This window comes from Diachasma alloeum, unplaced genomic scaffold (assembly GCF_001412515.2).
Source record: "Diachasma alloeum isolate Michigan unplaced genomic scaffold, Dall2.0 Dall_scaffold_00179, whole genome shotgun sequence".
Classification (NCBI taxonomy): Eukaryota; Metazoa; Arthropoda; class Insecta; order Hymenoptera; family Braconidae; genus Diachasma; species Diachasma alloeum.
In genome coordinates, this window is record NW_021680345.1 from 3,943,800 (window position 1) to 3,959,100 (window position 15,301).

At 37.5% G+C, this 15,301-nt stretch overlaps 1 protein-coding gene across 1 annotated transcript in view; it reads right to left on the minus strand.

The window, feature by feature from the left end:
• The window catches only part of LOC107041857 (dystonin), a 183,055-nt gene that overhangs the window by 101,945 nt on the left and 65,809 nt on the right, over positions 1–15,301 (minus strand). Inside the window, exon 3 of the mRNA XM_015262660.1 lies at positions 9,577–9,638. Within this exon, the coding sequence (XP_015118146.1) occupies positions 9,577–9,638 (62 nt within the window). The remainder of the gene's footprint in view (positions 1–9,576; positions 9,639–15,301) is intronic.

Sequence of the window (15,301 nt, forward strand, 5' to 3'; positions counted from 1 at the left end):
CCTTTTGGCATGTGAGAGGATATGCCCTCGAGACGCAATGGGCATGGAAGACGAAACATTCACGTTGGCTTGAACTTTTGTCGATTTTAAACTAAACAGGATGAATGGCTCTGAGCATTTTGCGGATAAAAAAATAATCGATGGCGGTGGAGGAGAGGGTACGATAGGAGAACCGTTTTAGCGCTAACAATGTGTTTGTTCAGCCTCCGGTCTCGTGTTTCCATTCTCCTTGTCTTTACCTCCTTGGCCTTGGACCTTGGTGGCTTCTAGTCAGGGGGGAAAAGCGAAATCGGAGGAGGGAATGAGAGATTGATGTGTAATGATGAAGAAAATTTGAAATTTCGTGGGCGGTTTGGGAACAGAGAGAGGAAAGGGCGCGATTTTCAGGAACATGTCACTGATTTTTAGGGACATGTCACATTTTCCTGATTTCTATGAAATTTCATGGAATAATCATTTCATTATTCAGTAATGGGACTGAATTTTACAGGTTTCAGTCATTTTTTCCATAAAATTTTGCATTTTCAATTTCGAAATTCCATAAAATTTCTGGGGAACTATAATCGGTTCAAGATTTTTAAGAAATGGACTGGACGTTACAATTAAAAAATTCTAAAATTCTAGATTTTATTGGAGATTTAGTTCAATTTTTAATCAGCAGGGCGATGAGAATTCCTCAATTTAATTGAAGGCAGTGTCTATTCACACGCCCCACGGTAACTTTGACCGTCGATATACGGGACGTTTTCCTGTGGATTCAAGGTAATTCCTACCGCGGATATGTGGGAGATCGTGGACCCTCGACTTTTACTTCTCAAATTAAATCTAGACAATAAACTAGACACATCGAATCAATTAATAAGTGATATGCAGATAGTAGACTAGTAAATAATGTTCTCAAAATATTGATTCGTTGAATACGAATATCAGTCTAGATTAACGCAAATAAAAAATGAAATAAATAGTTGACAGATAGTCGACTAAACGCAAAAAAGAGACGAAATGAATAGTTTTTTACATTTTATGTGAACGTTTTCTCAACAATATTCATATTTGTCTAATGGGGCCCGAATGAAAGAAATGTCTCGAAATGGCGTGCAAATGTATTCAAAATTTCCAAAAAGTGTACTGGAAGTTTCAACCAAAAAAATTCTAAAATTCCATATTTCAGTGAAAATTTCGAGAAATGCCAAAGTTAAATTGAATGGCAAATACTGCGATATATTTACCGGAGCTTTCCCTGGTGATTTACTACCTCGTATAGAATAATGCGATTGTAATGTACAACTTCCATTGCTTTTCCCCCACAATTTTGAACCTCCAAGGCCAAAATTTTTCGAAATTTCGGTAGAACTATATTATCTAAGTGAAATTGTCAAAATTGTACCGGAAATTTCAGCTCAAAAGTTGTAAAAGTAATGTTAAATCAAATTCAAATCGTCCTCCTGGAAATTCCTACCATAGTGCCTCTGAAATTCATTTCTTTCCCGACAAGCTTGACTCGTGCTGGTCCCATTCAAAGGGGAAAAAAACAACAGAGAGAATTGCATTGCATTAAATCCCTCGATAGTCGGGCATTTGATCTTGACCGGGAATTCAGGACTGGCTGCGCTGTCTTTGTGAGCGCGATGACGCTTTCCATCAAGAAACGTTCCTTAAATCTACTCAAAGTCCAGCATTTCCGGGGTCGTTTAAGAACCGACTGAATTTCAATGGATTGTAATTGTTCCGAAGGCTCGCCCAGTGAATTTACATCCAGTTTAAATTTTTTTAATTCACCGGATTTCTACGAGGTACGAGGTACGAGTGCGTGCAGAGAGCTCTTCTCACGGAAGTGAGATAATAAAAGTCCTGGGGCGTTGGAGCAGGAGATAAGGGACGCCTCATTCAGCTAGAGGAAAAACCGTGTAGGCAGCGTATCATGTGTATATCCACACATAATCCTACACCCAGAAGTTTTCCATTCACGCAACTGGTCATTACGTTGATGGACTCGCCCGTTTTTTTCATTCTGCTCCTACAGTAATTCCTCGACATGCTGATTCGTCACAGTCGAGCGTTTATCACGCACGTGGTCTGTGGTTTACTCGACAATTCATCATTATTGGTTAATGTTTGGGTTTTAGTATTCTGATTTTATTTGCATCGCCATCCGTCGATTTAGAAACTTCACGTTCACTATTGACTGCACTATTCACCACATTGAGAGGAAAAATAACACCGTAAAGCCGAAATCGATGCCCTTCGAGGCAATACGGTACTGAATGGAAATAGTATTTTTCCGGCCTGTTGTGATGGGGTTTTTTACTCGTGTGGCGTTGGCCTCCGAGCCGTAGGCGAGAGGCCATCGCAACAGCCCAGGAACAATATTTTTCTGTAGTGATTTTCAAGTTTTCGAGTTTGGGAAGTATATAATACCAATTCCCAGACGGGAAATCGTGAGAAGCAGTACAGAAAATTAACATTTTTCGTTCAAAATGAGATAATATTCTTGAAACGACAAAGTCCGTCTGAATATTCTCCTCTGCATGAATTCCATATTCATTCAATTAAAAATTCCCTGATTCATGGTTCACTGGAGCAAAGCTTTCAATGTTTTTCGTCATATTCTCATCTCCTGACAAAAAAAACTATTTTTTGAGACAAAAAATTCTCACTTAATCGTGAAATGCTCATGTTCATGTCATGAATATTCCATAGAATTCCTCAAAACATGATATTTTTACCTGAAGGAATTAGTTCTGTGATATTGGATCGTCCTTTCCAAAATCTATTTATTTCCTCCTAAATTAGGAATGTATAAATACAGAATTCCTCTCCCTGTAATTGACTGGATTATCTATTACGTGAACCATCGAATTTCGTGAACGACATCAGTGTGGGTGGATTTGTCTCTTTCTCTCTGAATCGTAGGCGGGTTATGCGAGTGTATTATTCCAGTCTGGTTGCCAGCGAGGTCGAAACTTTCATTCATAGAATATTTTTACGGGAGAATGATCAGTGGCGCACCACTAAAGACAACAATATGTGGGTGGATTGCTCTTCGGAATTGACTTTTTCAGATCCTCTTCGTTGGCGCCACTCGTCAGGCGGATACCTTCTTTCACCGTCAAGTGTTTGTGGTTTTTTGAGTGAATCCTCTTACATCAGCTGTCAAATTCTCTCATTCACATTCATCGAACATTGTTTCACTTTTCTTTATTCCGCTCACGTTTGGATTGCGTCATAATCTCGAATTTTGTTCACTGAAATGTCACAAATATTGAATGTCAAGACATTTGTGCTTATTCATGGTGACATCAAGCTGGTTGCATCCAAATCGCTCCATTATCCTCGTCCCACTATTTTCTGTTGACACAACGCAGCCGATCACGAATTGTTGGGTTTTTTACGCTCATTTCTGTCATTCCTCTACGCAGTTGAAAATTGTTGACTGAATTTTTCGGTCAAATTGATGGATATTTTTGTCAAGTGGTAATTTTTACGAAATTTCACGGAATTTCACCGTTGAAAATTCACAAATTTGATATAAACAATGCATTCATGTAAATCTATTTTTGAAATTTGAATTAATTGCAAATTTGGCATAATTTGACACTGAATTTTCACGTTTTAATTGAAAATTTAAGTAAGTTGAGGAATTCTCGTCGTCCTGCTGTTCAAAAAACGGGAGTCTCATTGAATTTCCTGTCGTAACGCTCCGAATGTTCCAAATTTTGTCAAAACATTACACACTGTGAAAAAATTATTGGCTGCAAGTGACAATTCTATTGGAATTTCATCATACGGAGAGAAATGTTCAGTAAAAATTACGGAACTCACAATTCGCTCACTGATTACGGAATGGACTCAAAAAATTCAAGTGCCGGTATCGTGATTTTTCACGGGAGATTCAGATAAAAATTACGAAACGCTCTGGAAAAATTCCGTGCCAGTTCCGTAAAATGTCCTACGACCACATTTCACTCCGGAATTACGGAAAAGATGCGTAATTTTTATTGAATATTTCTCTCCGTGCACTGAAAATTAACAATGTGACGAAAAAGTGAAGAACACTTGAATTTCCGCATAAACGTGAAATAGATTTAACAAATCCCTGACAGACATCGTCATCGTGCTCACAAAGACAGCGCAAACGGTTCTGAATTTCCAGTCGAGATCAAATGCCCGACTATCGAGGGATTCATTGCAATGCAATTCTTCCTATTGTTTTTGTCCCTCTCCGCGAATGTGACCAGCACGAATCAAGCCTGGGACACATCACGAAGAGCCAAGAATATGCTGAAGCGTTTGGTCAATTTCACGCTCGACAAAATCACCGACGTTCCTATCTTCCTCTAGAGAAAACCTTCGCACTCGTGTAATTTGTAAATCGATGCAGCTGAGATTAATGTTTGAGACCACGCCCCGCAAAGGAGGGAGCAATATGCCAATGGCTATTTCTTACCCCAGCGCTCTCGTTACTTTTAATCGCATTAAAACTACCACCCAGACATCCACACCCTCGGGGTATGATCATTTAGAAAGTCTCGGGAATCGATCGGTGGAAATAAGAAGAACTAGAACAAGTGGAGGTTTGATGGAGGAGCACTAGCCGTCGTCATCCATCTTATTTTTTGTTTTCTTTCCTCTGTGAATATTAATCTGACGGAAGTGGTGGTGAGTACAACAGCGAAACCCTGTAATTTTCATTGTTGCGTCGACATCTCTACTGAGAAGTGAAAGAATAACTTGTGCTTCAGCTTCTGCGAAATCAATTCGTGTTTCGGAGGATTTTAATGGCGTTATCCGGATGTGGGATGATTGATTGAGTCTTGGGTTGTATGGGTTTGAGATATGGACGGACTGTGTCGGGGGTACACTACACACACAATACACTTATCGGAAATTTTTACAATGTTTTCGATTCAATCTTAAAAATTCAATGTTGAAAGTTTTCAATACACTTCTCGGGAATTTTTACAATACAATAAAAATTCAGGCCATTATTTTATGCAATTCTCAATTTACTGAAAATTCGATTGAATTTAATATTCAATTTTCAGAATGAGGTCTAAAATTCAAGCTGTTCTTGAAATATCAATGACAGCTCACCATGAAAAACTGAATTTCATTGAATTTTCAAGATGAATGGGAACTTTCATGACTAATGTGATATTAAATTGAGTTAAACCCCACAACATTGAGAATTCAACTGCAATCGTTACTGGAAATTAAACAAATTTTTAACGGTGTAGGCAGGATTCGCTTCCCGACATTTCCAACAATCTCGTTACAAATGAATCATGACGTAACGATTTCGATAATGAATTTTATGACCCAACGAGTGGATGCAGAGGTTTAATTGCGGCTGAAGAATGCGGCGAGTTAACGATTTAGCATCAGAATGAAGGTAGTTAGCATGAGAAACAAAATACCATCCTCGTGAGAGAATCGCTCCTTTTGTTTATGTCGAGATGTTGAGTGTACATACATGTCTGGCCATCGACATTGTCATTTTGGTAAGCGAAAAATTCACCAAGTGCGTACAAAGGAACAAGTACAAGTACCTCAGCTAACAGGCACGGTGCAATGAGTCACCCGGCGAATTCTTCGAGGATAATGCGGCATTGGGAATGCGAAAAATAAAAGGGGGTTACAAAGTCTCTGCGCTCCTTGTTATTCAGTTCAGGCTATTTTCATTCATCCCACCTTTCGGAAGAGCCGACTCACCTTGAGTCCGCATCAGCAGCACATTTTTATGAATTGCCGAAAAAGTTGCTCTACTCTCATTTCCCGATGGAAAAAAAAATCGGGCTTGGACTTTCAACTGGAATATTTTTCACTGAAGGATTTGCATGAGAAATCAGATATTGTTGGGAGATTGGACGACATACTTATGATAATTTATGAATAACTCGGTGAAGTATTCCGTGACACTGATGAGCGATAACCGGGATGTTGAGATTAATATTGTTGTGGGGTAATGATTTCTGATTGAGAAAGGGTAAATGTAGACAGGTTATTATTCCGGTGGAATTTCGAGGAATTTCGCCGTTGAAAATTCACAATTTGACTAAAGTTGGAAATTTCAGTTCAATTGTTCCAAGGAATTAATGGAAATTACAGAAATTCAGGAGAACACGGAGAGTAATGTTCAATGAAAATGACGAAACGCTCCGGAAAAATTCCGTGACAGTTCCGTAAAATTTCCTACAACCACATTTCGCCCCGGAATTACGGAAAAGATGCGTAATTTTTATTGAATATTTCTCTCCGTGAATTCAGTGTAATTTAGTACTGAATATTCATGTTTCGATTGACAATTCAACTAATTGGAGAATTTTCGGTTTCCTGATGCTTAAAAATAATGAATTTAATTGCATTTTCAGAGAAATTTCAAATTTCATAATTTTTTTGCCTCTAAATCAAATTCAATTCCTTAATTTTTTAACAGTGTCATAATGACACAAAAAATTCTGAATCTGTGCAGTTTGTCGTAGAAACATCTCAAAAATTGCCGAATGTTTTCTCCGCGCAATAAACAAAAATGAAAATGTCCTATTTTTCAGGTGACAATGTTAATATTCACGAAATCGCCCACACATTGCGCTCTTTCCCGCAACAAACAACCAGAATCAGAGAAACTGCCTTCTATAGCTCTGTCGTTTTGTCTGATCACCTTCAACCTACATACACACGTGCCACGCGACATACGTCAGATACCCACTGATCCTTCGGCTATTTTCCTCGTCAAACTTGTGCAATAGTGCCCACACACAAGTTCAAAATTCGACGAAATATCGTTCACGGAGAAAAAAATTCGATTTTCAAGAACATGTCACTGATTTTCAGAAGCCAGTCATCGGTGCAATCATAAATTTTAGATTGAGTTAAATTTTCCATTAGCCAACAATTTTTTAATTGTGAAATTAATCATCAATCGATTAAATATTCAAATTCAGAATTAATTTATCAATCAATAATTGAGTTTGAGAGATTGACGATTATTTCTGTCATGAATTGGTAAACTAGGATAAGTGCATTTTTCTCGAAAATGCGTTTTTTTATTAAAACGCTGTCCAACAATTCGTGGAAACGATTTGGATTTTTTTTAAATACATTTATCCTAGTTGACCAATTCGCGGCAGATTTGGTTAATAGAATTTTTTTTTTTTTAATTTAGAATTTATTACTCAAGAATCAATTGACAATCCCACATTGTCAATTACTTGATTCATAGTTAATTGAAAAATGAAATTATCAATTATTTTACTATTTTTGAAATTTCATAGAAGATATTATAGTAAATCTCATGAGAACGGCATTGAATCGAATTTAGGGAAAAAATGGTTATGAAATTCCAAGTTTTAAGTAGAATTCACGGAAACAATCCTATTCTAAAAAGAACATACACTTAAAGTCAATAACTATCGATATGTCGCAAGTCTGTCACGCTTATTCCTCATTGGCTCCAGTCGTCTGAGGTGGCAAATTTAATTCAGGATTAATTTAATTTTGAGATTTTCAATTATGATTGTTACAATTACAGCGCGCTGTAGCGCGCGTTCGGTCTCGTTACTAGAAACATGTCATTCATTTTCCGAGATCAAATTCATAATTATTAGTAATTCGCGATTGTGAAACTCAACGAGTGTGAAATTTTGAAATTCAGTGATTTTGTCACAAATTTTTACCGACATTATCACTAATTCTCCGGAAAATGTCAGTGCACAGAGAAAAAAAATTGTGTTATCCTCAGCGAGTGCGAAACTTGGGAATTGAATGATTTTCGGGTGGGAACCGCTGCTAATACATCATTCAATTATGGCGATAATCATCGGAGATGCACTCGTGAGATGCCCCAGTTATTGCCAGAACAAACAATGTACCTGGGATCTTGAGCAGATAATTAACCCTGGTTCCGCAAGAGCCGAGACCCTCCATTGAATCAAGGGGACGGGAAAATTTTCCATTTAGAACCGATTTCTGATATCTTTTCCTCCAAAAGTCACGAACAGTGATTAATGAAATCATATTAATCCCCGTCGATCATATCGTCGGATTATCTTACCGCTGAATCTCGCGGATATTATTAATTTTTATGCAATTTTAATGGATCTCATTCCAGATCATCCAACGAGATAATTTGAAATTCAATCCACACGAATTGATATATCACACGGATTTGCATCAATTTTCCCTCATGCATCTTAAATTGACCATAAGAATAGCATAAAAAAATACTAAATCGTTCGGTAAATCAATCCCTCCCGGCCGGACCCCGAGCGTTTGTCTCGTTAACGTTTGAGAAATTCCGTATTCCAATGAAATAGTACGAGGCAAAAAGACGTAGAATAATAGTAAAACATTCTAACGCTCACGTTGTTCATAAATAAGTCATGGGATAGGTGCATTGCAGACTCGTTAACCTCACCTTCTCCTCTCGGACAAGTTTCTCGAGTCTTCTGGATTCTCAAGACGTCTAAGCTCTCATGACACGCGTTATCTGTGGCGTTTATTTCTGACTGAATGCTAATTTATCGAGTGGACATTCATTTCTAATCGCACATGGAGAAAAATATAGACGAAATGTTGGGAGAGAAATTGAGTAAAATTATGGAATGTCAGAAAAATTTAATTTTCATGGACAGTTTACACTGTTGAAAAATTTTGCCTGAAATTTCCGGTATACTTTTTGCAAATTTTTATGGAGTTTAATTACCACTGAAATTTCAAGGAATTTTGTCATTGAAAATTCAGAATTTCGTGGAAAAATCAATGAGAACTGTAAATTTTAGTTCCATTGTTCCCTAAAAATGAGGAGAAAACCAGACAATTCCGGTCAATATATTCTTGAATTTTCAGGACAGTGACACTAAATGCGATTTAGGGGGAAAAAATAATGAAATTTCAAATTTCTTCAATTTCATTTTTTCATAACATTTGGAATTTTCAATGATGAAATGCCTTGAAATTTCAGTCCAACTCTCACTCTACAAAAATTTCCGGTACACTTCCTTCAAGTTTTTGTTAAGTGACAGTTCGACTGTAATTTCCAGAAATTTCATCGTTGAAAATTCACAATTTGATGAAATAATGAAAGGAGGCTGTGAATTTCAGTTCAACTATTCCGCGATACTTAATGAATTTTCAATGAAACATGAATATTCAGAAGGAAAATCACATGAATTTTCAATTTTTCCCTGAATTTTTCTGATTTTCAGATCATTCAAACAGTAAATCAATAGGATAATTGAATTTTTAATGACAACATGTCCTGAAATTTCAGTGGAAATTAAATACCATAAAAATTTCCGGGATTTCATACGGAAAATTCAGACGAAAATTTTCAACTGGGCACATATATTAGGAAATTTTTCCCTCAGTGTGGTCTCAACGGCGCATAAAGTTGCAATTTTTTTACAACCCTGAAATTTACTACTGAACTATCCATTACATTTTATTTTTCTGTTACCAGTGTAAATCGCACCGTAATTTTTCGTTCGATTTTTTTCCGTACAGACGATGCCTTCATCCCCGGAAAAAACTACAGACATTGACGTGAAATATGACAGATGTAGCGATGAAACTTACCTTCTTCAGATGTTTGTTCACCCATTTCGTGAAGGTCTTCTTCTGAATAGCGTCTCGTTCGTCTGTAATCAAGCAAAAAAAAAAAATTATAGAGATCCATTCGGTAAATCATCGGAATCTATAGTTAACCCGTTATATTCATTAACCCCTTCGACCCAAACAATAATACGATACATCTGAATCCTAGAATGTTGGCAAAAAAAATCACCACAGGCGACGGACATTGCAATCAATCTTAATCCGACTCCTGTGGAGGGAGGTCAAAAAGTCTGTGCGATCCCATTGAACTTTTGGGCTTCAACTAAGTGTAATCATCAATTGGTCCCCGTCACGCCTACAATTTGTATAGCTGTTAAGTGGACGTGAAAGGATAGACAAGTGCAGTAGAAATGCTATTTTTAAATGTCGACTAGGTTTGATTGATACTGAATGGTGAAATTCAATTTTAATGTTTCATTGAGAGGAATTGATGTTGATTTCTTTAACCTAGGGGTTCAATGAAAGTTATCTCATTCTCATCTTTGAGATTTCTGCACCAGAATTGGACATTTTTATTAAGCGACAGTTCCACTAAAATTTCAAAGAATTTTTTCATTAAGAGTTCGTAATTCTATGACAAAATCCATGAAAACTGCTATGTTTAGTTCAATTACTCGATGAAAATTGATAGAAATCATGAAAATTCAGGAGAATATATTTTTACATATTCGAGAAAATTATAGGGAAAAAGTCAGCATAATTTGCTGCTAAAATTTGAAATTTCATGATTTGTTCATAAAAAAGACTATCAAACTGTCAAAACATTCATTTTTTTTCAACACTGATTTTTTCATAAACTTTGGAATTTTCAATGACGGAATGCCTTGAAATTTCAGTCCAACTCTTACTCAATAAAAATTTCCGGTACACTTCCTTCAAATTTTTGTCAAGTCACAGTTCGACGGAAATTGCCGGAAATTTCATCATTGAAAATTCGCAATTTGAAGAAATAATTAAAGGAGGCTGTGAATTTCAGTTCACCTATTCCACGAAAATTAATAGAAATCAAGAAAGATCAAATAAATATATCGATAAAGAATCAATTAAATGAAAAAAACTGCAATTTGAAAAAAAATAAACTGTCAAAATAGTCATTTTTTTCCAGCAGTGAATCATTTAATGTTCTCACAAGAAAGTTGACACGATTTTCCTCCAAATGCATCTCATTTTCTTCCCCAGCAATTTTCCCAACTGTCGAAAAATCAAACTTATATCAACTGAGGTGGTAATTTTTCCAAAATGATCGATGATTGGATGGGAAAGACCGCGATGGCATAAACGTCGTGTAGCTGCTTGCCAAGGTATACACATGTAGCACACCGTGAAGGGGTCAGAGTTCACATCTGCAAGAACTAAGTCCCAAGAGCCTCACGCTGGGCACTCACAGCAGTCACCTTTTCTTGTCGGGGAGGAAGTGAGAGAACGCGATGACGAATCATGATAGGAGTCTTGTTCTTTGCGTTAATCTCGTTGCACTCCTGGATCAACTTAAGTGATGTCAATGACACTTGGGAACATTTTCAAACAGCTGAGATTATCACATTCTAGTGATTGTTTTCTTATTTAGTAATTGATTATTAATCCTTTCCATAATTTTTCAATTCAAATTTTTGTTCACATTTCTCTTCACTAAAATAACACAAAACAAAATCAAAAACCAAGAAAGAAATAAAAATGATAATATTCCATAATTTTTACGAAATAGTGATTAAAATATTAAACAACTACGATCCTCTCGCTCTGTAATCACCAGTCAGTAAATATTAACTGAATTCTTCTTTACAACAGTTTTTTATTTTTAATTTTCCCCGAAATCATTCTATTTTTTCACCTATCAATCCAAGAAGCGACAGTTGTCCCCATAATTTCTTCCCCCCAAACCCCCTAAATCCAAACTTGGATCAATTATCGCCGAGTGTAGTGACTCCTCATCTATTTAAAAACCCAACACTCCTCATTAAAAAGTCATTCTCCATTTGACTCTTGAAGAGGATCAGCACGAGGCATCGAACCACCTCACCAGAAATAGCATGTGACATCAGGGTCGTCTCAATCCTTCTCTCCAACGGTGGCGCCTCGAGGTCGCCAATGGGCTCTACCTTCGTCCACCTTTTCAAGATCGCAACGGCAAATAAAGGCCACAGTTGTCATTTGCAAACATGTGTACACCCACGTCCACCGCCCACTTTTCCAAAGAGTCAAAAAAACCCCTTTGGTATTGACTTTAACCCGGCAAAGTGCTCCAGGTAGATCAGTATTCATCAAGTGACAAGCTGAGCCTTCAACTTCATGCTCATCCAGGCATATTTCCACGGTGTTCATTCATTACCACACATTAAGATGAATCAGTGGAGCTGAACTGAAGACCAACAAGACCAGCGAATAAATAACAGTTGTCCCCGTTGTTGAAAAAAGAAAACTGAGCATGAAGCAATACTTTATGGACCTAAAACCCCAAGAATAGCCATAATAGATCAACTCCAGTGACACGAATGGAAATATATCACGATGAGTGAAATTAATGTTGGTGAAACGTTGAATTTATAGTCATGAAAATTACTCGAAGGGTTTTATTCGTTACTCCCCGAGATTAGACTGATTCCAAAGAGGTGTGTCACTTTGATGGAAATATTCATGAGTGTTTTCAGTCACTGGTGAGTAATATTGAGTGACACATTGTGGGATACGATGATGCAAGGGGTAAAGGAAAGATATAAATAGGATGCTTCAACCTGCTATTGGAAGGGAATAGGTATTCTCTGAAAAGGTTATAACATGACGATTGAGTCTACAAAGAGAATACCGCCGGAGTATTACACCATGTAGAACAGTCTCGTCGAGTTGGATGCACACTTTAACGCCTGATGATTTCTACAATAGTAAATCTCAAGAGTTGATAGGCCGTTTACGACTTCTCAGTCGTCAGATGCCTCTCCTCGAGTCCCAAAGAGTTGATTTGTGCTGGGGAAAAAAAACGGGAGAAGAACCATTACCCAGCTACCGCCTTTGAAATCCCAAAAAGACATGCAAGTTTGTTGACCCTATCTTTCTGCGAGTCCAGCAATAATCCTGATAACATTTGTCACTAAAAGTCCACGAATCATTCTTGAGAGCTCTTGCCTCGTTGGTTTCTGACTAATATCAGAAATAATTTCTGCAATTAATATTTTCTTTCGAAAAGGGATAATATTCTTGAAACGAGAAAGAAAGGTTGAATTAAGCAGGTGAGGTTATTTCTTCCCATTGAACTCATTGCGATTGAAAGCAAGCGACGATCATATTGCAGAAATGTCTGGAAGTTTTCCTCTCCATGAAATCTGTATTCCTTCAATGCGAAAGTCAGTGATTAATGATTCACGTCAGTAGTCTCTCCTCAAGTGCCAAAGAATTGATTTGGACTGAAAAAACGGGACAACCATTACCCAGCTACCGCCTTTGAAATTCCAAAAAGTCTTGCAAGTTTGTTGACCCTATCCCTCCACAAATTCACCAATAACCCTGATAACACTCATCACTAAAATTCCACGGGATTATTCATGAAATGCTCGACAATCTCGAGAGCTCTTCTCAAATGTAGAACCCCTTCGTGACTAATGGATCGTAAAAATAAATTGGCATTCCAGCTCTCTTGAAACTGAGATAGCAATGTCATTTCGATTCCACGTGAATACTCTCAATCCATAAAATACGATTAGAAATATTACGATTGAGTGAGTTGGACTCCACCGAATGAAACTAAAAGTCACGGGGAGAATTATCGTCCGAGCTGTCTGGTTACTTGCGCAGTCACTTAGACCACTTAATCCGAGAAGAGTGAAATCTGTAATTAGCCATGGATCGTCATAACGATGTACGGCTTTAGCGCCTCGGAGAAATAGTCACTCATAACTTCTTCTTATAACCAATCCTCATTAACTCCCATCAACATCTTGTAATGATTCTATACGGGCGGAAAATTTTGACGTTTACTCGTGAAGTCTGTGCATTTTGTCGTGAATTCCAGAGAAAATTAATGAGGCATCATTATTGAATGTAAGAAAAAAAGAATTTTCAGGTTAGAATAACTAATACAATGTAACTAGTGTTATTAAAACGATAAGTAACCTTCAATTTCATAATCCCTATTCCCAATAAAATCATCAATCAATAAATAAGAAAGGTGTTTTCATTATGAAAACGGCAAATTCTTCGATGTTGTTCTCCACAAAAACTCCAGGACTTTTTCCGCGAGCACTATACTACATTAAATACCCCCTCTACAAGGCTCGAAAATACGTAACGGTGACGTTTATGTACCCAATGGATCATAGCTAAAAAAATACATAATTCCAACGTAACAATGTTATCATCAAACAAAACAAGTCGCCTTATCTCCGTGCGTAAGGTTGTCGCTGTCTGAGCCACAAATACGGACATTTGGCCTCAACTTCCGGCACTCCTTTACAAAACGCTAAAAGAAATAACCCCCAAGGGCAACGCCAAGGGGCCCAACAAACGGTATTACAAGACGAAGCGGAAACCAGCGAAAGATTCGATTAGGCGAATCTAGGGCTGATAGAATACTTTTGAGGCATGTACTAACTCACATGCAAATATATGCACTAGAACAGCTATTGCCTGAAATTAGTGATGCCGTCGAGACTAGGCGAGAATTATTTTGGAAAGATCATCAGAGTCTAAAAAAAACATCGAAAGTTTAGAAATCGTCGTAATCTCGAAAGACATTGGATCGGTGCATCTCGTCACGAACTTGGAAGAATCCATCACGTCTGAGTTTCAGTATTGTCTGTTTTTCAAATGTTTGTCTCGATATCTGTCTCGTTGTCTAAAAAACACATCGAAAGTTTAGGAATCGTCGTAATCTCGAAAGACATTGGATCGGTGCATCTCGTCACGAACTTGGAAGAATCCATCACGTCTGAGTTTCAGTATTGTCTGTTTTTCAAATGTTTGTCTCGATATCTGTCTCGTTGTCTAAAAAACACATCGAAAGTTTAGGAATCGTCGTAATCTCGAAAGACATTGGATCGGTGCATCTCGTCACGAACTTGGAAGAATCCATCACGTCTGAGTTTCAGTATTGTCTGTTTTTCAAATGTTTGTCTCGATATCTGTCTCGTTTCGTCTCGTGAACTTGAAAAACCGAAAATCTCGAGATTCAGGCAAGATAAATCCTCCCGGAATTGTAACGAGATACACCGATCCAATGTCTTTCGAGATTGCGATGATTCCAAAACTTTCGATGTTTTTCCAGACGGTGATGATCTCTGCAAAATAATTCTCGACTAGTCTCGGCGGCATCACTACCTGAAATTAAGATACTTTTGTCCCGTTTTTAAACAACGAGGATAAAACTAGGAAACATTAAGCAAGGGTTAATTTTCATAAACAGTAATTATACGCAGTGCAACCCGTTAATCCACAATGGAAGAAGCAAGCGATGAAGAGTAATTCTCCTCGACTTGAGTTCCATAAAAATGTATAAAGCTTCCTCAATGCTATCTCAATCCTCCACCCACCCACCGATTCACGGATTTCCGATTACGCTGATTATTCCTACGAGGGTATTCATCGTCTTGATCCATGTGGTTACAAATACATTCATCGATGAATAATGCTGATGATGGCGATGGGATATGCCATATCGCATTACGTAATTTGAATCTCGAGTATTACCGAGGAGTCG